General features: G+C 63.3%; 1 protein-coding gene across 1 annotated transcript in view; it reads left to right on the forward strand.

Moving 5' to 3' along the window:
• AGAP3 (ArfGAP with GTPase domain, ankyrin repeat and PH domain 3) overlaps window positions 1-7887 on the forward strand; it is a 300607-nt gene extending 292720 nt beyond the window's left edge. Inside the window, exons 14-18 of the mRNA XM_074985396.1 lie at window positions 582-736; window positions 1470-1560; window positions 2201-2423; window positions 6515-6770; window positions 7652-7887. Coding sequence (XP_074841497.1) covers window positions 582-736; window positions 1470-1560; window positions 2201-2423; window positions 6515-6770; window positions 7652-7870 — 944 coding nt within the window. The 3' untranslated portion in view covers window positions 7871-7887. The remainder of the gene's footprint in view (window positions 1-581; window positions 737-1469; window positions 1561-2200; window positions 2424-6514; window positions 6771-7651) is intronic.
• The last annotated feature ends 15787 nt before the right edge of the window (window positions 7888-23674 follow it).

Consider the following 23674-nt stretch of genomic DNA (forward strand, 5'->3'; position numbering starts at 1 on the left):
GACCCATGGACTTGTGCACATCTAGTTTTTCTAGACAGCTCAGAACTTGTTCCTTCCCCACAGATGGCTGCACCCCACCTTCCCATGCTGCATTGTCTAGCACTGTAGTGTGGGAACTGTCCTTGTCTGTGAAGACTGAGGCAAAAAAGCCCTGAGTACTTCAGCTTTTCCTGCATCGTCTGCCACTAGGTTACCTCCCTCATCCAGTAATGGCCCCACACCTTCTCCGATAACCTGTTTATTGTTCACATGCCTGTAGAATCCCTTCTTGTTCCTCTTCACATCCCTCGCCAGCTGCAGTTCCACTTGGGCTTTCGCTTTCCTGATTTCTCCAGCCGAATGTTTATACTCCTCTTTAGTCAACTGTCCACATTTCCGCTTCTTATACACACCCTTTTTGAGTTCAAGCTGGCCAAGCATTTCCCTCTTAAGCCAGGCTGTTTGCCTACCAGATTTGCATTTCCCCTGTGCCAGCACAGTGACCCCATCGACACCCATTGCAATGACCCCTCCCTCGTGCTGTCACAGTGACCCCAGTTCCCACCTCCACGCCACTCAGTGTCCTGTCCCTTCCACTCCAGAACAGGACGAGTCGTTCGAGTTCGTCATCGTGTCGCTGACGGGCCAGACTTGGCTCTTTGAGGCCTCAACGTCAGAGGAGCGGGAGCTGTGGGTCCAGGCGATCGAGAGCCAGATCTTGGCCAGCCTCCAGGGCTGCGAAAGCAGCAAGAACAAGGTGAGACGGCTCCTCCCCCCTGCGCTGCCCAGGCTGGCCTCTGGCTCACTGTGCCCCACCCTGCCTTGCTTGGGCAGGCGCTTGCCCATCATGGTCCCTCCTCACCTGGGGCCCCCCCAGCAGCTCCTGTCCCACTCACCCCATGCAGGCCAGCCCCACACCACCACACTAGTACCTGACCTGTGCACCCCAGCCTCACCCTGCCTGGGATGGCTCCCACCCCACCCAGGTCAGTGCTAGCCACACTGCCTCCACACCCCGGCAAGCTTGTGCCCCACTGTAGCCCTGCCCAGGTCAGTCACTCCATACCACCTGGCCTGGTGTGCCTCACCACTTCCTGGGCTGGTGTTATCCACCTGGGCACTCTCCTGCCCTGCCTTGGCCGGGGACAGCATTGCTAAGCAGCGTTCCCTGGGAGCTGGGTGCTTGGCGGCTGCTCAGGAGAGAGCCCAAGGCCCTCCAGGGGATAAGCAAAGCGCCTGCAGCCAGGGGTGTGTTTCCACTGGTGGTGCACATCCGTATGTGCCTCAGCGCACATAACAAAATTTATTCTGCACATGGGTGCCAAACATCTGCCTGTGGCTGGCAGAGGTGAGAGGGAGCATTGCTCCTGGGCCCCCCAGTGCCATCTGCCTGTCAGAGTGCAGCCTGGGCACCTGGCAGGCAGGCTGGTTTAAGGCTAACAATGAGAGGGGCCAGCCAGTCCCACCGGTATCGGTGCTTTCTGTTTCAGACTCGTCTGGGCAGCCAGAGTGATGCCCTGGCCCTGCAGACGGTCCGCACGGCCCGTGGGAACAGCTTCTGCGTGGACTGTGATGCGCCCAGTGAGTGACACTTCCTAAAACCCAGGGGATCGAGGGTCTGCACCCCTGGGCCCCCCGCTGTGCCAAAGGGATCCACGCCCCACAGGAAACCCCCTGCCCTTCCCAGGGGATTGAGGATCCGCATCCCACAGGGCCCTCCCCACCCTGGCCAGGGGATTCAGAGTCTGCACCCAGAGGCCCCCCCCCCACCTTGCCCAGGGGACTGAGGATCTATGCCCCACAGGGCCCCCTCCCTGCCCAGGGGGTTGAGGGTCTGCGCCCCACAGGGCCCCCCCTGCCCTGCCTAGAGGTTGAGGGTCTGCACCCCACAGGGTCCCGTGCCCTGCCCAGGGGATCCAGGGTCCGCACGCCACAGGGCTTTCACTACCTCACCCCAGGAAAGGAGGCGTCTGTGCCTTCAGAGTCACCCGTCCCTGTTGTCCATGGAGTCTCCCAAGCTGTGCCGGGGCCCTGTGTCCTTGTGGGAGCGCACTGCTCAAGGGAGGCCACTGCTTGGGTCCCTGTGGGACTGGTGAAGCAGCAGGTTGGGGGGACAAGTGGACCCTTCCAGGACTGGGGGAGTGAGCTTGTGGGTTCTGGCTGACCTAGTGCTTCTGGGGGTGGCTGAGCTTGTGCTAACTGCCTCCCATCCACCCGCCAGACCCTGACTGGGCCAGTCTGAACCTGGGTGCCCTCATGTGCATCGAGTGCTCGGGGATCCACCGTAACCTGGGCACCCACCTGTCCCGCGTGCGCTCCCTGGACCTGGACGACTGGCCCAGCGAGCTCAGCGTGGTGATGACAGCCATTGGCAATGCGCTGGCCAACACCGTCTGGGAAGGGGCAGTGGAAGGCTACCGCAAACCAGGCCCTGAGAGCAGCAGGTGAGGGGCTGCCCTGACGTCTGATGCTGAGAATCCCTGTAGGCAGGCATCCCTGTGGGGCGGGGAGTGGCTATCCCAGTGCTGGCTGCCTGCGGAGCAGAAGGGGTTAACAGCGGCAGCTAGCCAGTGCCGTCCTGTGGGTCTCCGGGGTGCGTCTCTTTCAGGCCTTGTCTATCCCTATCGGAGTGTCTCTCCTGTCACTCATCCGCTGCGCAGACAGAGCCCATTCTGCACCTTATCAGTGGCTGGCACGGGTCAGGGGGTAGCAGCACTGAGCATGCTCCGCCCAGGGTATTGATCTACCGCCGCCTGCCAGATGCAGATGGATAGAATGGGAGCAGATAGCGGGGTGCCGGCGTGCATCGATCAGCCGGGCCCCGCGGCCCCAGGCCTTTGTCTGTGCCCAGCACGACGGCAGCCCTGATAACGCCGGCCCGCAGCACCGGGCCGCTCCACGCAGCAGCTAACCTTTCCCTGCCGCTGGCCGAGGCCCACTATGGGCTGGAGACGGCGCCGGGGACCTGTGCCACAAGAGGGGTGTGAGGACATGAGTGTGGCACATGCGCACGCAAGCGTGAGTGTCAAGGGGGCACATGGGACACAAGAGCTGGGAGGAGACAAGGACCAGAAAAGGACCTGGGGTTTAGAGTACAGGGTGCAGCAGAAAAGGACTTGAAGATTACGGTGGCTGAGAGGCTGGATATGAGTAAACAGTGCGCCCTGGTAGCCAAGAAGGCTAATGGCATATTGGGGTGTAGTAGGAGAAGCATTTCCAGCAGATCTAGAGAAGTTATTATTCTCCTCTACTTGGCTCTGGTGAGGCCTCATCTGAAATATTGCATCTAGTTCTGGGCCCCCGGTATAGAAACAATGTGGATGTGCTGGAGCAGGTTCAGCAGAGGGCAATGAAAATGATTAGGAGCCTGGAGCACATGACCTGTGAGGAGAGGCTGAGGGATTTGGGCTTGTTTAGTTTACAGAAGAGAAGACTGAGGGGTGATTTAATAGCAGCCTTCAACTTCCTGAAGGAGAGCTGTAAAGAAGAGGGTCAGATTTCAGAACAAGGAGTAATGGTCTGAAGTTACAGAGGAAGAGGTGTAGGTTCGATATTAGGAAAAACTACTTCCCCAGGAGGATGGTGAAGCACTGGAATGTGTTGCTTAGAGAGGTGGTGGAATCTCCATCCCTCGATGTTTTTAAGTCCCCACTTCACAGGGTCCGGGCTGGGATGAAGGCACAGGGCATGGGAGAGCTGGGAGGAGAACGCAGGGGCGCAGGAGAGCGGAGGGCGTGGGAGAGCTGGGAGGAGGGCTCAGAGCGCGGGAGAGCTGGCGAGAGGGTGCAGGGTGTGGGAGAGCTGGGAGGAGGGCGCAGGGTGCGGGAGAGCTGGCGGGAGGACGCAGGGCATGGGAAGGCTGGCAGGAGGGCGCAGGGCATGGGAAAGCTGGGAGGAGGTCGCAGGGCGCGGGAAAGCTGGCGGGAGGGCGCAGGACGTGGGAGAGCTGGGGAAGAGCTCGGTGCAGGAGAGCTGGGAGGAGTTCTGAGGGTGCGGGAGAGCTGGGAGGAGGGCGCACAGTGTGGGAGGGCTGGTGGGAGGGCGCGGGGCATGGGAGAACTGGGGGAGAGCTCAGGGCGTGGGAGAGTTTGCGGGAGGGCACGGTGTGGGAGAGCTGGTGGGAGGACATGGGGTGTGGGAGAGTTTGCGGGAGGGCACAGGGCGTGGGAGAGCTGGGAGGAGAGCTCAGGGTGTGGGAGAGTTTGCGGGAGGGTGCAGGGCGCGGGAGAGCTGGGGGGAGGGCGCGAGAGAGCTGGAGGGAGGGCGCAGGGCGCGGGAGAGCCAGCGGGAGGGCGCGGAAGAGCTGGCGGGAGGGCGTGGGGCACAGGAGAGCTGTAGGGAGGGCGCGGAAGAGCTGGCAGGAGGGCGCAGGAGAGCTGGCGGGAGGGCGCGGAAGAGCTGGCAGGAGGGCGGAGGGCGCAGGAGAGCTGGTGGGAGGGCGCAAGAGAGCTGGCGGGAGGGCGCAGGGCGCAGGAGAGCTGGCGGGAGGGCGCAGGGCGCAGGAGAGCTGGCGGGAGGGCGCGGAAGAGCTGGCAGGAGAGCTGGCGGGAGGGCGCAGGAGAGCTGGCGGGAGGGCGCAGAAGAGCTGGCAGGAGGGCGCGGGAGAGCTGGCGGGAGGGCACGAGAGAGCTGGCGGGAGGGCGCAGGAGAGCTGGCGGGAGGGCGCAGGAGAGCCGGCGGGAGGGCGCGGGGCGCAGGAGAGCTGGCAGGAGGGCGTGGGGTGCAGGAGAGCTGGCGGGAGGGCGCGGAAGAGCTGGCAGGAGGGCGCAGGGCGCGGGAGAGCCGGCGGGAGGGCGCGGAAGAGCTGGCAGGAGGGCGCAGGAGAGCTGGCGGGAGGGCGTGGGGCGCAGGAGAGCTGGCGGGAGGGCGCGGAAGAGCTGGCAGGAGGGCGCAGGGCGCGGGAGAGCCGGCGGGAGGGCGCGGAAGAGCTGGCAGGAGGGCGCAGGGCGCGAGAGAGCTGGCGGGAGGGCGCGGAAGAGCTGGCAGGAGGGCGCAGGGTGCGGGAGAGCTGGCGGGAGGGCGCGGAAGAGCTGGCAGGAGGGCGCAGGGCGCGGGAGAGCTGGCGGGAGGGCGCGGAAGAGCTGGCAGGAGGGTGCAGGGCGCAAGAGAGCTGGCGGGAGGGCGCGGAAGAGCTGGCGGGAGGGCGCAGGGCGCGAGAGAGCTGGCGGGAGGGTGCAGGGCGCGAGAGAGCTGGCGGGAGGGCGCGGAAGAGCTGGCAGGAGGGTGCAGGGCGTGAGAGAGCTGGCGGGAGGGCGCGGGAGAGCCGGCGGAAGGGCGCGGAAGAGCTGGCGGGAGGGCGCAGGGTGCGGGAGAGCTGGCGGGAGGGTGCGGAAGAGCTGGCAGGAGGGCGCAGGGCGCAGGAGAGCTGGCGGGAGGGTGCGGAAGAGCTGGCAGGAGGGCGCAGGGCGCGGGAGAGCTGGCGGGAGGGCGCGGAAGAGCTGGCAGGAGGGCACAGGGCGCGAGAGAGCCGGCGGGAGGGCACGGAAGAGCTGGCAGGAGGGCGCAAGGCGCGAGAGAGCCGGCGGGAGGGCACAGGAGAGCCGGCGGGAGGGCGCGGGAGAGCTGGCAGGAGGGCGCAGGGCGTGAGAGAGCCGGCGGGAGGGCGCAGGAGAGCCGGCGGGAGGGCGCAGGAGAGCCGACGGGAGGGCGCGGAAGAGCTGGCAGGAGGGCGCAGGGCGCGAGAGAGCCGGCGGGAGGGCGCGGGAGAGCTGGCAGGAGGGTGCAGGGCGCGGGAGAGCCGGCGGGAGGGCGCAGGGCGCGAGAGAGCCGGCGGGAGGGCGTGGAAGAGCTGGCGGGAGGGCGCGGGAGAGCCGGCGGGAGGGCGCGGAAGAGCTGGCAGGAGGGCGCAGGGCGCGAGAGAGCCGGCGGGAGGGCACAGGAGAGCCGGCGGGAGGGCGCGGGAGAGCTGGCAGGAGGGCGCAGGGCGCGAGAGAGCCGGCGGGAGGGCGCAGGAGAGCCGGCGGGAGGGCGCGGAAGAGCTGGCAGGAGGGCGCAGGGCGCGAGAGAGCCGGCGGGAGGGCGCGGGAGAGCTGGCAGGAGGGTGCAGGGCGCGGGAGAGCCGGCGGGAGGGCGCAGGGCGCGAGAGAGCCGGCGGGAGGGCGCGGGAGAGCTGGCGGGAGGGCGTGGAAGAGCTGGCGGGAGGGCGCGGAAGAGCTGGCAGGAGGGCGCAGGGCGCGAGAGAGCCGGCGGGAGGCGCAGGAGAGCCGGCGGGAGGCGCAGGAGAGCCGGCGGGAGGGCGCGGGAGAGCTGGGTGAAGCTGGGCACACAGAGCACAAGCGAAGGGGCCATGCTCATGGGACATTAGTTCTGGGGAATGGACGTGACGTGTACAAGAGGTGGGTGTTTCACTTGACGCACAAGTGCAGGGCATGAGGCACACTGGTCTGCATTTGGGGCACGAGTGGTGCACCATGTCAGGGGCACAAGTGCCATGGGATGGATATGGGGCTCTTGTGCCAGCAGGATTGCACTTGTGCATGGCACGAGTGCCAGGGCTCTGTGGGCACTAGCAGCCTGTGCCTGTGACACGCTGCAGGGAGGAGAAGGAGCGCTGGATCCGGGCCAAGTACGAGCAGAAGCTGTTCCTGTCCCCGCTGCCCCACTCGGACGTGCCACTGGGGCAGCAGCTGCTGCGGGCTGTGGTGGAGGACGACCTGCGCCTGGTGGTGACGCTCCTGGCCCACGGCACCAAGGAGGAGGTGAATGAGACCTACGGCGATGGGGACGGGCGCACGGCGCTGCACCTCTCCAGTGCCATGGCCAACGTGGTGCTCACACAGCTGCTCATCTGGGTAAGGGGACAGCCCCGTGCAGACCCCCCGGCTCCTGTCCCCCAGCCCCTCGCAGACCCCCCCAGTTTCTGTCCCCTCCAGCCCCTCATGGACCCCCCGGCTCCTGTCCTCTCCAGCCCCTCATGGACCCCCTGGCTCCTGTCCCCCTGCCCTTTGCAGACCCCCCGGCTCCTGTCCCCTCCAGCCCCTCACAGACCCCCCGGCTCCTGTCCCCTCCAGCCTCTCACGGACCCCCCAGCTCCTGTCCCCCAGCCACTCATGGACCCTCCGGCTCCTGTCCCCTCCAGCCCCCTGTGGACCCCCCACCTCCTGTTTCCCAGCCCCTCGCTGACCCCCCCTCAGCTCCTGTCCTCTCCAGCTCCTCGTGGACCCCCCCGGCTCCTGTCCCCTCCAGCCCCTCGCGAAACCCCTGGCTCCTGTCCCCCAGCCACTGGCAGACCCCCCCCCCAGCTCCTGTCCCCTAGCCCCTCACTGACCCACCAGCTCCTGTCCCCTCTAGCCCCTCACAGAACCCCCTGGCTCCTGTCCCCCCCCAGCCCCTGGCAGACCCCCCCCCAGCTCCTGTCCCCTAGCCCCTCGCTGACCCACCAGCTCCTGTCCTCTCCAGCCCCTCACGGACCCCCCTGACTCCTGTCCCCCCCAGCCACTTGCAGACCCCCCAGCTCTTGTCCCTTCCAGCCCCTCATGGACCCCCCAGCTCCTGTCCCCTCCAGCCCCTCATGGACCCCCCAGCCTCCCCTTCCTGTTCCAGCACCAGACCCTCGGTAAGCCCCACGACGCCCACCGGCTGGGTTGCTGGAGCCCTGTGTGGGCCCCTCCCTGTCCTGTCCCCCTGCCCCACTGTGCTCCCTGCCGCTAACCTGGCTGCTCTCTCTGCACAGTATGGGGTGGACGTGCGGAGCCGGGACGCACGTGGCCTGACGCCCCTGGCCTATGCCCAGCGAGCTGGCAGCCAGGAGTGCGTGGACATCCTCCTGCAGCATGGATGCCCGAGCGACAGCTCCAGCAGCACGCTGACCCCCAGCCTGCCCCGCCGCAACACTAATGCCAACAACTCCTGCTCCGCAGCGCCGGCCGAGCTGGGCCCCAGCGCCCTCTAGCCACCCTGGTGGGCCATCCTGAGTGGGCCTGGCTGGAGGGCAAGACTCCCAGCCCCACTGGACACAGATGCTGTTCAGGGGATGGCCCCCCACCCGTCTCCTGGGAATGTTTCAGGTGCAAATCTGCACTGGGGCCAGCCCAGCCACACTGTGTGGCCAGCCACAGCCCAGCAGATCGGTCCATGCACAGGTGCCCTCGCAAGAGACACAGCTCCTACCTGCAGGTCCCACCCTGGCCAGGGGGCAGGTCCTGCTCCTACCTGCAGCGCCCACCCTGTCTGGGGGGCAGGTCCTGCTCCTACCTGCAGCGCCCACCCTGTCTGGGGGGCAGGTCCTGCTCCTACCTGCAGCGCCCACCCTGGCCGGGGGGCAGGTCCTGCTCCTACCTGCAGCGCCCACCCTGGCCGCGGGGCAGGTTCTGCTCCTACCTGCAGCGCCCACCCTGGCGGGGGGGCAGGTTCTGCTCCTACCTGCAGCGCCCACCCTGTCTGGGGGGCAGGTCCTGCTCCTACCTGCAGCGCCCACCCTGGCCGGGGGGCAGGTTCTGCTCCTACCTGCAGCGCCCACCCTGTCTGGGGGGCAGGTCCTGCTCCTACCTGCAGGTCCCACCCTGTCTGGGGGGCAGGTCCTGCTCCTACCTGCAGCGCCCACCCTGGCCGCGGGGCAGGTTCTGCTCCTACCTGCAGCGCCCACCCTGGCCAGGGGGCAGGTCCTGCTCCTACCTGCAGGTCCCACCCTGGCGGGGCGGGGCAGGTCCTGCTCCTACCTGCAGCGCCCACCCGGTACGGGGAGGCAGGTCCTGCTCCTACCTGCTTCAGAGATGGTACCCACACGCCTGCCACACAGTCCCCAACCCCAGGTCCAGAGACAGATCACGTCTGCCCCACACCCCACCGGGTCCACAGACCGTTCCCGTCTGCCCCACACCCCACTGGGTCCAGAGACAGCTCCTGTCTGCCCCACACACCACCGGGTCCACAGTCAGCTCCCGTCTGCCCCACACCCCACCAGATCCACAGACAGATCCCATCTGTCCCACACCCCACTACCTGTTCTACAGACCATTTCCACGTACCTTCCCTCCACCTGATTCTAAGTCATCTGATGTGTGCCCCCAGCCTGGGCCTGGGCCAGTTCCTGTTTCCCACGCCCTGCCCTGGGGCTCGGGACCGTTCGCGTGTTTCCCATGCCCTGCCCTGGGGCTCGGGACCGTTCCCGTGTTTCCCACACCCTGCTCTGTGGCTAGGGACCGTTCCCGTGTTTCCCACACCCTGCCCTGGGGCTCGGGACCGTTCCCGTGTTTCCCACGCCCTGCCCTGGGGCTCGGGACCATTCCCGTGTTTCCCACACCCTGCTCTGTGGCTAGGGACCGTTCCCGTGTTTCCCACACCCTGCCCTGGGGCTCGGGACCGTTCCCGTGTTTCCCACGCCCTGCCCTGGGGCTCGGGACCATTCCCGTGTTTCCCACACCCTGCCCTAGATCTCGGGACCGTTCCCGTGTTTCCCACACCCTGCCCTGGGGCTAGGGACCGTCCCCGTGTTTCCCACGCCCTGCCCTGGGGCTCGGGACTGTTCCTGTGTTTCCCATGCCCTGCCCTGGGGCTAGCAACCGTTCTCGTGTCTCCCATGCCCTGCCCTGGGGCTAGGGACCATTCCCGTGTTCCCCACACCCTGCCCTGAAGCTCGGGACCATTCCTGTGTTTCCCACGCCCTGCCCTGGGGCTAAGGGCCATTCCCGTGTTCCCCACACCCTGCCCTGCGGCTCGGGACCGTTCCCCTGTTTCCCACGCGCTGCCCTGGGGCCAGGGACCGTTCCCATGTTTTCCACACCCTGCCCTGGGACTAGGGACTGTTTCCCACGCTCTGCCCTGGGGCTAGGCACCATTCCCGTGTTTCTCATGCCCTGCCCTGGGGCCAGGGACCGTTCCCGTATTTCCCACACACTGCCTTGGGACTAGGGACTGTTGCCATGTTTCCCACGCTCTGCCCTGGGGCTCGGGACCATTCCCGTGTTCCCCATGCCCTGCACTGGGGCTAGGAACCATTCCCGTGTTTCTCACACCCTGCCCTGGGGCTCGGGACCGTTCCCATGTTTCCCATGCCCTGCACTGGGGCTCGGGACTGTTCCTGTGTTCCCCACGCCCTGCCCTGGGGCTCAGGACCATTCCCATGTTTCCCACCTCATAGTCCGGAGGTATTTTCTGTGTCTTCCCATTGCCTGCCTGGTACAGAGCCCTTTCTGTGCACCCCGTCCTCCCCCCCCCGCCCCGACGTGTGCCAAGCTCTGGGGGCCACATGCACTCAGTTGTTGCCATGGGCGGCTGGAGCCCAGTTCCACGCTGCAGCCAAGCTGCTTTCTCTGCCTGCTGTTGCAAAGGGAATCTCCCTGCTAGGCAGCCGCTGCCCCTCCCTTGCGACCTGGGGGGGGCGAGGGACTGGTCCGCTCGGGCACCTCCTGGCTACGTCTGTTCACATGAACCCTCCTTAGCCTGCCCCATGGCTCCATGCCCAGCTCCCACTGCCCTGCCTGCGGGGCTGGCCTCTGGCTGTGCCTGCAGAGGTGTGTCAGGGCACTCTGGAGGCCTGGCCCACACGCTGGGTCCCCAGCTTCGGCCCACACTTCTGGGCTGGCTCTGCTGCGCATGTATAAATTGTACATTGGAAATATTTATATGGCCGCGCTGTAAATACTGTTTCTTTGCCCTGTGTGTGATCTGCAGCCAAGGAGAGACCAGCCAATAAAGCTCCCGCCTCCAGCCAGCCCAGCCTCTCTGTGCCCTTCTCCCCACCCAGACGGTCAGCGCAGGGAGCTGCCCGCCCCACTGGGGCCTTAGGTGGGGAATGGCTGGCCATGCAGCTGGGCCAGGGTGTGCTGAGGCCTGGCCTGAGCCACGGTGTGGCCCTGGAAGGGTGTGGTGAGGCAGCCTGGCACAGGGGTGTGCCCTGCATATGTGTGGGGAACTGGGGGGCCCACTTGAGAATACCATGAGTCCCCCCACCCCCGCTGACAGGCCAGGCTGGGGGCTTTGCTGCACCCCTCGTTTCCAACTGCACCCCGAGGAACGGGCCGAGTCTCGGGCCCAGGGAGCTGTGGCTGACTGGGGGATGCGCCAGTTCCGAGCCAGCAGCTTCAACCACCTTGAACTGGAAGCTGAAGAGCAGTGCTGAGGGGTTAGCTCAAGCTCCCCAGAGTCCAGAGGGGTCTGGTGCTGCCCTCAGCAGCCAGTGAGGGGCCCGTGGGCATGCCGGGGGGGCAAACCAAGCCATACTGGGCAGGAAGGGTGGCATGGAGGAGCTGAGCCAGGGAAAAGGAGGAGCACCGCGTCGAGCTGGAGCCCCACGGCCTGCCCGCCGGCAGCCCTTGCTTGAGTCCCGTCACCGCACTGCTGCCTGTGAGGAGCTCCAGAGCAAGGGGGAGCAGAGCCCCTGTTGGCCTTCACGCTCACCTGCGGGCACCAAATCTCAGACTCCTGCTGTGGCCCAGGGCTGCGCCTCCCTTCTTTTGCCTCGGAGCTTGGGAGCCACGGAGGGCAGCGTTGGGGCAGGCACCCGGGGTGCCCACAGCACATACAGCCCCAGCGGGCGCGCCCCAGGCTGGCTCCCCCACAGGATGCAGCGCCCACACGGGGCCGCCCAGGGGCAAGAACAGCCTCGAGCCAGTGGCTGCGGTAACCCTGCCCTGCACTGCGCTCTGGCACAGCGGGTGCTGCCAGGCCTGGGCCCGTTGGGTGCTGAGGAGGCAGCCCAGACGTCCCGGCTCATGCCCCTTGCACTGCCAGCTGCGCCCAGGGTCAGGGAGCAGCGTCCGCAGGGCAGCGGGGCCCCTTCTGCACATGGGGAGCGGGCGCCCCACTGCCCCTCAGGCTGGGGCGGAGGAGGGCCTGGCCTGCCCCCGCAGGCCCAGCGGTGCAGAGGGGCTCTCGCAGCCTCGCCCCCACACAGGCCTGCGCTCCTGCTCTGGCTGCCTGGCCATCGGGTTGGCCAGAGGCCCCCCTGCCAGCTGGGGGCAGCTTTGACAATGGGGGGAGGTCCTGGGGAGGAGCAGGCACCCCCGATCCCACTGCGCAGCACTTGCCAGGGGCACTGGAGTGGCCCAACCCAGGTCAGGGCTGCCCCTCCCCCCCCACAGCTCGCCCGTCCCCCCACTCAGCCCTGCACCTCCCCCCCGATCCTGCCCCACATCTCCCCATGGCTATCCCTGCCCCCCCCCCACACCTTATCCCCCTCCATCCCCATGCCTGCCCCCCCCATGACAATCCCTGCACCCCCCCCCACACCATATCCCCCTCCATCCCCCCATGGCTATCCCTGCACCACCCCCCACACCTTATCCCCCCCCACAGCTCTGCACCTGCCCTCCACGGCAATCCCTGCACACACACACACACACACCTGCTCCTGCCCCGTCCCTCCCCGTCTCTGCCTTGTCTCCTTCCTCACTCCCAAACTTCTAGCCCTTACCCCACACCTGTCCTTCTGCCCCACCCCATTGCTATTTCCCCCCCGGCCAGCTCTGCCCCAGTCCCCCCTCCAGCCCTTCACCTTTTCCTGCCCCGCACCATGTCCCAGCCCTCCTGCACACACTGCTATCCCTGCACCAGCCTCTGCCCTGGCCCCCCCCCGCCACTGCCTACCCCACCCTACTGCATAACCCCCCCACTGCATTGCGTCCCCCCACCCCCCCACCCCCTGCCTACTCCACCCTACTGTATCAGCCCCACCCCCTGCCTACCCCATCCTCCTGCATCTGCCCCCCCCGCCGCTGCCTACCCCACCCTAGTGCATCGCCCCCACCGCCACTGCCTACCGCACGCTACTGCATTCCCCCCACACACACATTGCATAGCCCTCCCCCACCATACTGCATCGCCCCCTGCTGCCTACCCCACTCTACTGCAGCAGACCTCCCACTGCCTACCCCAACCTACTGCATCGCCACCCCGCCCCGCCCCGCCCTCTGCCTACCTCCACCCTACTGCATCACTGCCCCGCCCCGACCCTACTGCCTACCCCACCCTATGGCATAGCACCCCGCCGCTGCCCCATTTCAAGCCCTGCCCCTGCAGGCCTTCGTTACCCCCACCCCCGCCAGTGTGACACCCAGCATGGCCCATGCCCAGGCCAGTGCTGGCTGGGTTTGGACAGCTGCCTTCGTGGGACTGGCAGTGGAGGGACGGCAGCTCCTCTGGGGACCCATTAATCATCCCCCTCCGACAAGCTGCCTTGATTACAAGTGGCAAGAAATTCATTAGGGCTGCGGCTCTGACAACTTTTATCTGCGCGGCTGGATCTGACTCATTAGGCAGCCAAATTAAAGCCATGATGGGCGCTGATGAAATTCCCTGCTTGTTTATCTTGTGCCATCTGATACATCTGCCCATACATCATCCCTGGCCCAGCCCCATGCCCACCCAGCCCGGCCCTGGGCCCATACATCATCCTTGGCCCAGCCCCATGCCCGCCCGGCCCGGCCCTGGGCCCATACATCATCCCTGGCCCAGCCCCATGCCCACCCAGCCTGGCCCTGGGCCCATACATCATCCTTGGCCCAGCCCCACGCCCGCCTGGCCCAGCCCTGGGCCCATACATCATCCCTGGCCCAGCACCATGCGTGCTCGGCCTGGCCCGGCCCTGGGCCCATACATCATCCCTGGCCTAGCACCATGCTCACCCAGCCCAGCCCTGGGCCCATACATCATCCTTGGCCCAGCCCCACGCCCACCCAGCCCGGCCCTGGGCCCATACATCATCCTTGGCCCAGCCCCCTGCCTGCCCGGCCTGGCCCGGCCCTGGGCCCATACATCATCCCTGGCCCATCTCCATGCCCACCCAGCCCAGCCCTGGGCCCATATAGCATTCCCGGACCAGCCCCATGCCTGCCTGGCCCTGGGCCCATACATCATCCCTGGCCCAGCCCCATGCCCACCCAGCCCAGCCCTGGGCCCATACATCATCCTTGGCCCAGCACCATGCCCACCCGCCCAGCCCAGCCCCGGGTCCATATAGCATTCCCAGACCAGCCCCATGCCTGCCCAGCCCGGCCCTGGGCCTATACATCATCCCTGGCCCAGCACCGGGCCCATACATCATCCCTGGCCCAGCCCCATGCCTGCCTGGCCTGGCCTGGCCTGGCCCTGGGCCCATACATCATCCCTGGCCCAGCCCCATGCCCACCTGGCCCAGCTCTGGGCCCATACATCATCCCTGGCCCATCCCATCCCGGTGCCCACACATCATCCCTGGCCCTGGGTTCATACATCGTCCCTGGCCCAGCCCCATGCCAGCCCGAATCGGCCCTGGGTTCATACATTATCCCTGGCCCAGCCCCATGCCAGCCCAGCATGGCCCTGGGCCCATATAGCATTCCCAGCCTGGCCCCATGCCCATACATTATCCCCTGCTCCTCCCACTGGCCCAGCCGCATACCCACCTGGCCCAGCCCTATATGTCATGGCTGGACCTGCCCAAGCCCTAGCCCGACTGGCCCCCAGCCCCATAGGCTCCTGCCAAGCCCCCCAGCCTCACATCTTTTGGTTGAGCCCCCTCCCAACAACCACAGTCCTGCCCGTCCCATCCCAGCCCCCTCGCTGGCCCCATTTTAGTCGCCAGTGCTGGGGTCCCTGCCAGCGTAGGCAGCAGGCAGAGCAGCCGGCCCCTCTACCCAGGCGCCACGGAGGCACGGCTGCTTCCAGGAGCCGCTTGAGGTAAACCAGTAGGTCTGGGCCTCTGCTGCTGGGACACAACTGGCTCTGCCCCAAAGACACACAGAAGCAGTCGGGGTGGGTAGAGGTGTCCTGCTGTGAGGCCTGGGGGACAGCAGGCCTTGTCAGTCATGTAGGTATGAATACAGCGTGTGCCTCAGTTTCCCCTGCACAGTTTTTGCTTGGCGGCGGGGGGGGGGGGGGGGGGCACAGCCAGTTTGTGAAGAGCTCCAGAGAACCTAGTGTGACTGACAGCTGCCTGCCTGGGGGGCTGGGCCCCATATCCTTGGAGTGCCCTAGAGAACAAGGGCCGTTCGTTGCCCAGACCTTTGGTACTGCCCAAGGAAGCCACACGCACCCCCCCGCCCGCCCGCAGGAGGACAAAGGGCTGACAAGGAGGCCAGGTGCCCTTGTTTGCTGGGCACAAAGGGCTAAGCAGTGGGGTGGGAGGGGCTTTGGCATGGGGCTGCTGGAGGCAGAAGCGCCTGTGCCAGTGGCAGGGGGCTGGGAGCTCTGGGCCGACCCAGCTGGGCTTGTCTGTAACTGGGGTAACTGAGGGCTGTCTCCAGGCACCCTGATGCCCACTGTCTCCCCCGTTCCGGCGACAGGCCCTGGGGATGCATAGCTCCTGCAGGGCCGTGCTCCAGGACTGCCAGAGGGGCAATCCCAGCCCACAGCGGCTGGGGAGCATTAGGGCTGAAGGAGGGTCCCAGGCAGTGGTGAAGCTGCGGGACTGACCCCAGTGGCTAAGCGTGGCCGTGGGCGGGGGGGACTAGTACGCCGGCCTGTGGCACTGAGGGGCTGTCAAGCCAGCGCCTGTCTCGGGCAGTGCTGACGCCGGATGCCCAAAGGGCTGAGCAGACGCAGGCCGTTGCCTTTGTAACGGCTGCTCTGCGAGGTGCATTGTGCCTGTCAATTCCAGTTAGGGGCTGCAAGGTGCACACGGTGCTTTAAGCAGCTACCTGTTGGGTCGGCAGCACCAGCAGCAGGCCATGCTTGCCGATCACGCTGACAGTGGGGCGGGTTTCGGAGCGATTCGAGCAACACGTGGCAAAGAACAAGTTACAACGGTGAGGAACCGTCTTTTTCCTGCACCGCGCTCTTACTCAGCTGTGCTCGAGGTCAGTGTGTCACCAGCCAAACCCAGAAGTGGGGGGGTCAGAGCCAATACATGGCTGATGCCAGGACAGCGACCCCAAAGGCTGCATCCCCTCTGGACTGCTGCCCAATGGCACGGTACCTTGTGAAAGTGCGCACAGAGGACCACGTTGTAGCTCTACGGATTTCCTCGGGGGGAGAGGACCATGCACCATGAAGGCAGTTGAAGAGCCCTGAGTTCACCATGACAGGTGCTGGGGAAACCTTAGCAAGGTCATAGAATCATAGAACACTAGGACTGGAAGGGATCTCGAGAGGCCATCGAGTCCAGCCCCCTGCCCCAATGGCAGGACCAAGTACTGTCTAAACCATCCACGATAGACATCTATCTAAACCTGTTCTTAAATAGCTCCAACGATGCAGATTCCACAACCTCCCTTGGCAATTTATTCCCGTTTGACCACCCTGACAGTTAGGAACTTTTTCCTAACGCCCAACCTAAACCTCCCTTGCCGCAGTTTAAGTCCATTGCCTCTTGTTCTATCCTCAGAGGCCAAAAAAAACAAGTTTTCTCCTTCCTCCTTCTGACACCCTTTTAGATACCTGAAAACTGCTATCATCTCTCCCCTCAATCTTTTCTTTTCCAAACTGAACAAGCCCCATTCTTTCAGCCTTTCTTCGTAGGTCACATCCTCTAGGCCTTTAATCATTCTTGTTGCTCTTCTCTGGACCCTCTCTAATTTCTCCACATCTTTCTTGAACTGCGGTGCCCAGAACTAGACAAAATACTCCAGCTGAGGCCTAACCAGTGCAGAGTAGAGCAGAAGAATGACTTCTCATCTTGTTCACAACACACCTGTTAATGCATCCCAGAATCATGTTTGATTTTTTTTGCAACAGCATCACACTAACTCATATTTAGCTTGTGGTCCACTATAACACCTAGATCCCTTTCTGCTGTAGTCATTCCTAGACAGTCTCTCCCTGTTCTGTACGTGTGAAACTGATTGTTCCTTCCCAAGTGGAGCACTTTGCATTTGTCTTTATTAAACTTCACCCTGTTTATCTCAGACCATTTCTCCAATTTATCCAGATCATTTTGAATTATGACCCTATCCTGGAAAGCAGTTGCAACCCCTCCCAGCTTGGTATCTTTTGCAAACTTAATAAGTGTACTTTCTTTGCCAATATCTAAATCGTTGATGAAGCTATTGAACAGAACCGTTCCTAAAACAGACCCCTGTGGGACCCCACTTGTTATACTTTTCCAGCAGGATTGAGAACCATTAATCATTAACCATCACACTTGTGTGTAGGACATAATCCAGGAAGAACTACACTGCAATGAAAATGGTCATCCCTTGTGATGGAGTGGGGGATACGTGTGCATGTGAGTGGCTCACAGAGGCTGGGGGGCTCCTGCTGAGGGTAACTTGCTGACCAGGTGACACCTCTGGACTGCAGACAAAGGGGAAGGGGGAGGCTGAGGGGTGTGAACTGGGAGTTGGAAGCAGTGAGTCTGGGCTGGGAGAGAGAGAGAGAGACAAAGGAGGGGGCAAGGCCGCGACTCCGAGGGCTCCTTGGGGCCTCCTCTCCCCAGCATGGATGGGACTGGCTGTCTCTGCCAGCTGCACTGACTCCTCTGTACGACGCTGTGTCCTGTCAGCTAATAAACCCGCTGTTCTCCTGCTGAGTGAAAATCACTCCTGCCTGCAGACGGGGGGCAGCACCTGGGGACCCCTGAACCTCATCACACCCCTTTGTACGATGGACGGTGGCCACCAGGAACTGCAAGGAGCTGCAGAAGGGCTTGGGCCTGTCGATGGAGATGGCACCCACATGCCTCACCTCCAGCGAATGCAATCTCTGCGCCCACGGGAGACATGAGGGCTAGGAGAGAAAACAGGAAGGAAAATGTCCTGATCCCATGAAAGCTGGAAACCACTTGTGGAGGAACACTGGGTGAGGCCAGAGCTGAACCGTGTCCTTATGGAAAACTGGGCAGTGGGGGCAGCTCTGACATGAGGGCCTGGAGCAGAGGTGATTGGCCACCACAAAGGCTGCTTTCCAGCAAAGGTAAAGCCATGAACATATGGCTGAGGGCTCGAAGGGAGGACCCATAAGCACCCACAGGACCAGGTTAAGGTCCCAAAGCAGAACCAGGTGTCATGCCAGTGGGAGAAGACAGTTCATACCCCTGAGAAAACACCCAACCGGGGGCTTGCAACCACCGAGCATCCACCTTCCCAGGATGGAAGGGCGAGATAACCCCCCAGTGGGCCTTGGGGGCGCAAGGAGGAGGCCGGGCCCTGCTGTGTCAGAAAAAGAAGGCAGTCCAGCGCCTGAGGGACAGAAGTCAGCAGGGGTGTGAGGCTCTGCGAAAGACACCAACCAGAGAAGCACTTCCAGTTTGCCAGGCGTGTCTGCCTGGTGGGTGGCTTTTGGCTCCTGTGAAGGACAAGAAACACCTTCTTTGATAGGGTTCAGCCAAGAAGCTGCCATGCCATGAGGTGAAGGGGTCAAAGATCTGGGTGGTGGCAGCGACCGTTGTCCTGCACGTTAAGATCCAGAAGCAGGGGAAGTGGAATAGGAGGTAATACTGAGAGCGGGTGGGCCCATGCTGGGGCTATGAGGGCACAGTTCGCCCAGGCCCTGCAGGGATTGAGGTGAACCCTGTGGGAGAGACACATAGAGGGCGAAGGAACCAGAACACTCCTGCCTGAGAGCCTGGACTGAGCCCCCGAAGGAAAAAGGCCACTGATATTTATGGCTGCCCTGGGTCGCGAAGAGGTGCAGCTGGGGAAGCCCCACTTGTGGCAGACAGTGGAGGACACCTGCGTGAAGCAGGCGCTCGTGAGCGAAGACCAGCGACTGAGGGGGGCCACCAACTGGTTCCGGACCAGGGAGAGATGGTGCCCCCAGTTGGCTAGCCTGGGCCATGCACAGTGTCCACAGGCACAGAGTGTCCGAGCAGAGCGGGGAGGAACGTGCCCCCACCCCCACAGCCGCCGTGCTGTTGGTCACGACCGCAACACAGCAACCGTGGAGGTGTGGCAGGCGAGGTGATCTGCCCGACGCTTGGGCACATTGATTTGCAGAGCGAGTTCCTCCCCAGACCCCACCGCCTGTGATGAGTTGTCTAGGTGGGCGCCCCAGCCTCAGGCAGACGGGTCTGTTACAGAGGCATGGCAGGGTGAGGGGCATGATAGGGGACACTGACCTGCATGTTTGTTCTTCCCGGGGCGACACGCCAGCCATAGATGGCGGGGACAGCGGTGAACTCTGGCAAACAGGACCATGTACAGGCTGCCGTAGGTCCCAGCCAGCAGACGCAGGCTCGCACCATGATGGCCAGGATCACAGGCAGGGAGCAGAGGAGCAGGGCAAGAGCTAGAAACAGCAACCAGGAAGAACCATCCTCACTGTATGGCACAGAGAACCTTCCCTCTAAACTCTGTGCACTGAGTCTGGGTCAGTGAGAACCTTCCCATCTTGTGCATGAGGCCCCAGCTGTCCCAAGTCTGTCTGGTAAAAGCCACCTGAGCCTCCAGCTGGTGGAAGGAATGGCCCTGTGTGATGGGGTTCAGGGGTCCCCCTGCACTGCACCCCGTCCGCTGGCAGGAGTGACTCTCACACAGCAGGTACAACAGCAGCTTTATTAGGCAACAGATGCCCAGTTTCTCACAGAAGTGACAGCACAGCAGCCAGAGACAGTCCTTCCAAACCGTCCTGGGGAGAAGACCCCGAGGGGTGCCCCTCTGGGGTGTAGCTTCCCCCTCCTCAGGCTGGCTGCCTTCCAGCTCTCCCTTTTCCTAGCCTCTAACTCCCGCCCCCGATTCAAAACCCAGCTCGGCTCCTCCCTCCTCTTTGTTCAGGCAGAGGTGTTACCTGCCAGTTGTAGCCCCAGGGTCATCCTTAGCCACTGGGAGCTGCTGCTTCCCTCAGACATCCAGCCTGACTCACACATGCACTCCCCCAACTCCATTACATCTCTCCCCCCTTCCAGACCAAACTGAGCGGGGTCACTTAGCCAGTGACCTGGGGAAGTTCGGGCCCTCCCTGCGTGACAGGGCATCGGCTATGGTGTTGTCGTTCCCCTTGACGTGGACCACCTCCATGTCGTAGTCCTGCAGGAGCAGACTCCACCGCAGGAGCTTGGTGTTGGCCCCTTTCATGTGATGCAGCCAGGTCAGGGGTGAGTGATCGGTGTACACGGTGAAACGCCGTCCAAACAGGTACGGCTGCAGCTTCCCCAGTGCCCACACCATGGCCAGACATTCCTTCTCTATGGCCGCGTAGTTCTGCTCCCGGGGCAGCAGCTTCTTACTCAGGTACACGATGGGGTGTTTCTCCCCTTTGTCATTCACCTGCATTAGCACAGCCCCCAGCCCCACGTCTGAGGCATCGGTGAACACCAGGAAGGGCTTATTGAAGTCTGGATTTGCCAGCACTGGGGCCCTGACCAGAGCCTCCTTCAGCGCGCAGAGGGCCTCTTGGCACTGCTCGGTCCAGACCACCTTGTCAGGCTTTCCCTTTTTACATAGCTCCGTGAGGGGGGGCTGCGATGGAGCTAAAGTGGGGCACAAACCTCCGGTAGTACCCTGCCATCCCAATGAAGGCCTGGACCTGTTTCTTAGTCTGGGGTGTTGGCCAATCTCTGACAGCCTCCACTTTAGCTGGCTCTGGCTTTAAGCAGCCGCTGCCCACCTTATGGCCCAGGTAGGTCACCTCAGCCATTCCCACCTTGCACTTCCCTGCCTTGATAGTCAGACCGGCCTTCTGGAGTCGGTCCAGCACCTGCTTGACCTGGGACACATGGTCCTCCCACGTCTGGCTGAAGATGCAAATGTCGTCCATGTAAGCCAGGGCAAAGCTCTCCATCCCTTTCAGTAGCTGGTCCACCAGACGCTGGAAGGTAGCGGGTGCCCCCTTGAGGCCAAAGGGCAGGACCAGGAACTCGTAGAGCCCCACGGGGGTGATGAAAGCCGACTTGAGCCGGGCATCTTGGTCTAATGGCACTTGCCAGTACCCCTTGGTGAGGTCTATGGTGGTGAGGTAACGGACTCCCCCCAGCTTGTCTAAAAGGTCATCAGGCCTGGGCACGGGGTAGGCGTCCGATACAGTGATGGCATTGAGCTTGCGATAGTCCACACAAAACCGAACAGACCCATCTTTTTTAGGGACTAACACCACGGGAGAGGCCCAGGGGCTGGACGAGGGTTGGATCACCCCCAGAGCCAGCATGTCTTCAACCTCCCGCTCTATGTCCTGAGCCGTCCTCCCTGTGGCTCTGAATGGCACACACTTGATAGGGGCGTGGGTGCCTGTCTCTATTCGGTGGACAGCCAGGTCAGTGCGTCCGGGTCTGTCTGAGAACAGCTGTTGATGCGAATGCAGCACCTCCTTGATCTCCGTCTGCTGGGCAGGGGTCAGCCGGTCTGAGAGGGGAATAGACTCCAGCAAGGAGCCGGCTCCAGTCCTTGTGAGTAAATCCACCAAGGGATCATCCCCCTGCCCCTCCCAGTGTCTGCACACGGCCAGCACCAAGTTCTGTCTGTCCCAGTAAGGTTTCATCATGTTCACATGATAGACCCGGTGGCTGTGGGCCCGGTTCGACAGTTCCACCACATAATTCACGTCATTTAGCTGTTTGACAACCTTGAAGGTCCCATCCCAGGCCGCTTGCCGCTTGTTCCGCCGAACAGGTACAAGGACCATCACTTGATCCCCGGTGGCATAGGCTCGGGCCCTGGCATTACGGTCATACCAGACCTTTTGCTTCCTTTGGGCCATGGAGAGGTTCTCCCTGGCCAGGCCCATGAGCTCGCTGAGTTTTTCCCAGAAGGTCAGTACATACTGTACCACTGACTCCCCTTCAGGAGAGGCCGTCCCCTCCCACTCTTCTCTGAGCAAGTCCAAGGGTCCCCGTACCCTCCTTCCGTACAGCAGCTCAAACGAGGAGAACCACGTGGATTCCTGGGGCACCTGCCTGTATGCAAACAGCAGGTGGGGTAAGTACTTGTCCCAGTCATGGGGGTATTGATTCATGAAGGTTCTCAGCATCTACTTCAGAGTCACATTGAACCTCTCCACCAGCCCATTGGTCTGCGGGTGGTAGGCTGTGGCCCAGGTGTGCCGGACCCCACACTTGTCCCACAAGCTTTGCAGTAGGGCCGACATGAAGTTGGACCCCTGATCTGTGAGGACCTCCTTGGGGAACCCCACTCTGCTGAAAATGGACAGCAGTGCATCCGCCACGGTGTCAGCGTCGATAGAGGTCAAGGCCACTGCTTCTGGGTATCGCGTGGCAAAATCTACCACTACCAAAATATATTTCTTCCGTGAATGCGTTGCCTTGCTGAAGGGGCCCACTACATCCATAGCCACTTTCTGGAAAGGCTCCTCTATGATGGGCAGTGGCCTCAGGGCAGCTTTCCCCTTGTCCCGGGTCTTCCCCACCCTCTGGCAGGGATTGCAGGACAAGCAATACAGACGGACAGCTGCAAAGATCCCTGGCCAAAAAAAGTTCTGTAACAACCTTCTCCTGGTGCGGTGGATCCCCTGGTGTCCTGCGAGCGGGACATCATGGGCTAGGTACAGCAACCTGCACCGGTACTTTTGGGGGACCACCAGTTGCCTCTGGACCTTCCATGGCTCCGCTTTGCATCTGGGAGCCCACTCCCGGTACAGGAATCCTTTTTCCCACAGGAATCTCTCCCTGCAGCCCTCCCCCAGCTGTGGAGCTGGGCTGAGACTGGCCAGTTCCCTCAGCTTCTGCAAGGAGGCGTCTCTCTGCTGCTCTGCCTGGAACTCTTCGGCTGGGGCAGGGGCGGAAGCTACTTCCCCATCTCTGCCTGGCTCCAGCACCCCTGGCCTGTGAGATCTGGTTTTTGGGGGCCCCCTTTCTCTCAGGGTTGGCCCCTGTGGCTCCTGTGACTTTGGCTGGGCCTGTACCCCTGAATCTGGGGAGCGCACCCCTCGTTTTCTTTGGCTACGGGTCAGGACCAGGGCACGAGGGCGTTCACCTTGCCAGTTCTCCAGGTCAGCCCCCATCAGTACATCTGCCGGCAAATGGCTGTGCACGCCCACTTCCTTAGGGCCTTCCTTCTTCCCCCATTTCAGGTGCACCCTCGCCATGGGCACCTTGAAAGGGGTCCCATCAATTCCTGTTATCGTCAGGTGGGAATTGGGTATCATGCAGCCCGGTGCCACCACCCCGGGTCGGGCCAGCGTCATGTCAGCGCCTGTGTCCCAGAACCCCGTGACCTTTTTCCCGTCTACTTCGAGGTGTTTGAGACGCTTGCTCCACAGAGGTAGTGCCGCCCCCACTCTGTAAACTGACCTCTGAGCATTTGGTCCCCCTGAGGAGCTGGTCTGTGGGGTGGACTCAGCCCAATCCGAGTCCCCATTGTCAGCACCACCCGCCTTGGCCGCCAGCCCCTCTGGCTTCTGGGACTCCACCCAGTTGACTCCATGACCCCCCAGCCTGCTCAACCTGTCTGGGAGCCTGGGGCACTGGGCTGCTCTATGCCCCTTTCGCCCACAGCGATAACAGCCTGGGTCTTGTTGTGTCCCTCGGGCCGGCTGCTCTGTCCGGGCTCTGTTTGGCTCTCTGGGGGGTGGGTGGCTGGCCCCTCTTTCCTGGGCTTGCCCAAGAGGTCGTCCCCTCTGTCGTACAGTTAGGGACTGGTCTCTCTGAGATTCTCGGTTTCTCCAGGACTCCCTCTCCCTCCGGGACTCCCTCTCTCTCCGAGACTCCCTCTCTTTGTGGGGCTCACTTTCAAACCTGGCCCGGCTGTTTGTGAAGTCTTCTGCCAGTTTCCCTGCATCGTGTGAGTCCCCTGGCTTCCGGTCCACGAGCCACACCCTTAGGTCAGGTGCGCACATCTCGTAGAATCGCTCCACGACCGCCAGCTCGATCAGGTCCTCTACGGACTGGACTCCCATTCCGAACGCCCACTTCTGGTAGTATTGCTTCAGGCGGGCAGTTGTATCTACATGGGTT

Source organism: Carettochelys insculpta, chromosome 2, assembly GCF_033958435.1.
Source record: "Carettochelys insculpta isolate YL-2023 chromosome 2, ASM3395843v1, whole genome shotgun sequence".
In the NCBI taxonomy this organism is placed as follows: Eukaryota; Metazoa; Chordata; order Testudines; family Carettochelyidae; genus Carettochelys; species Carettochelys insculpta.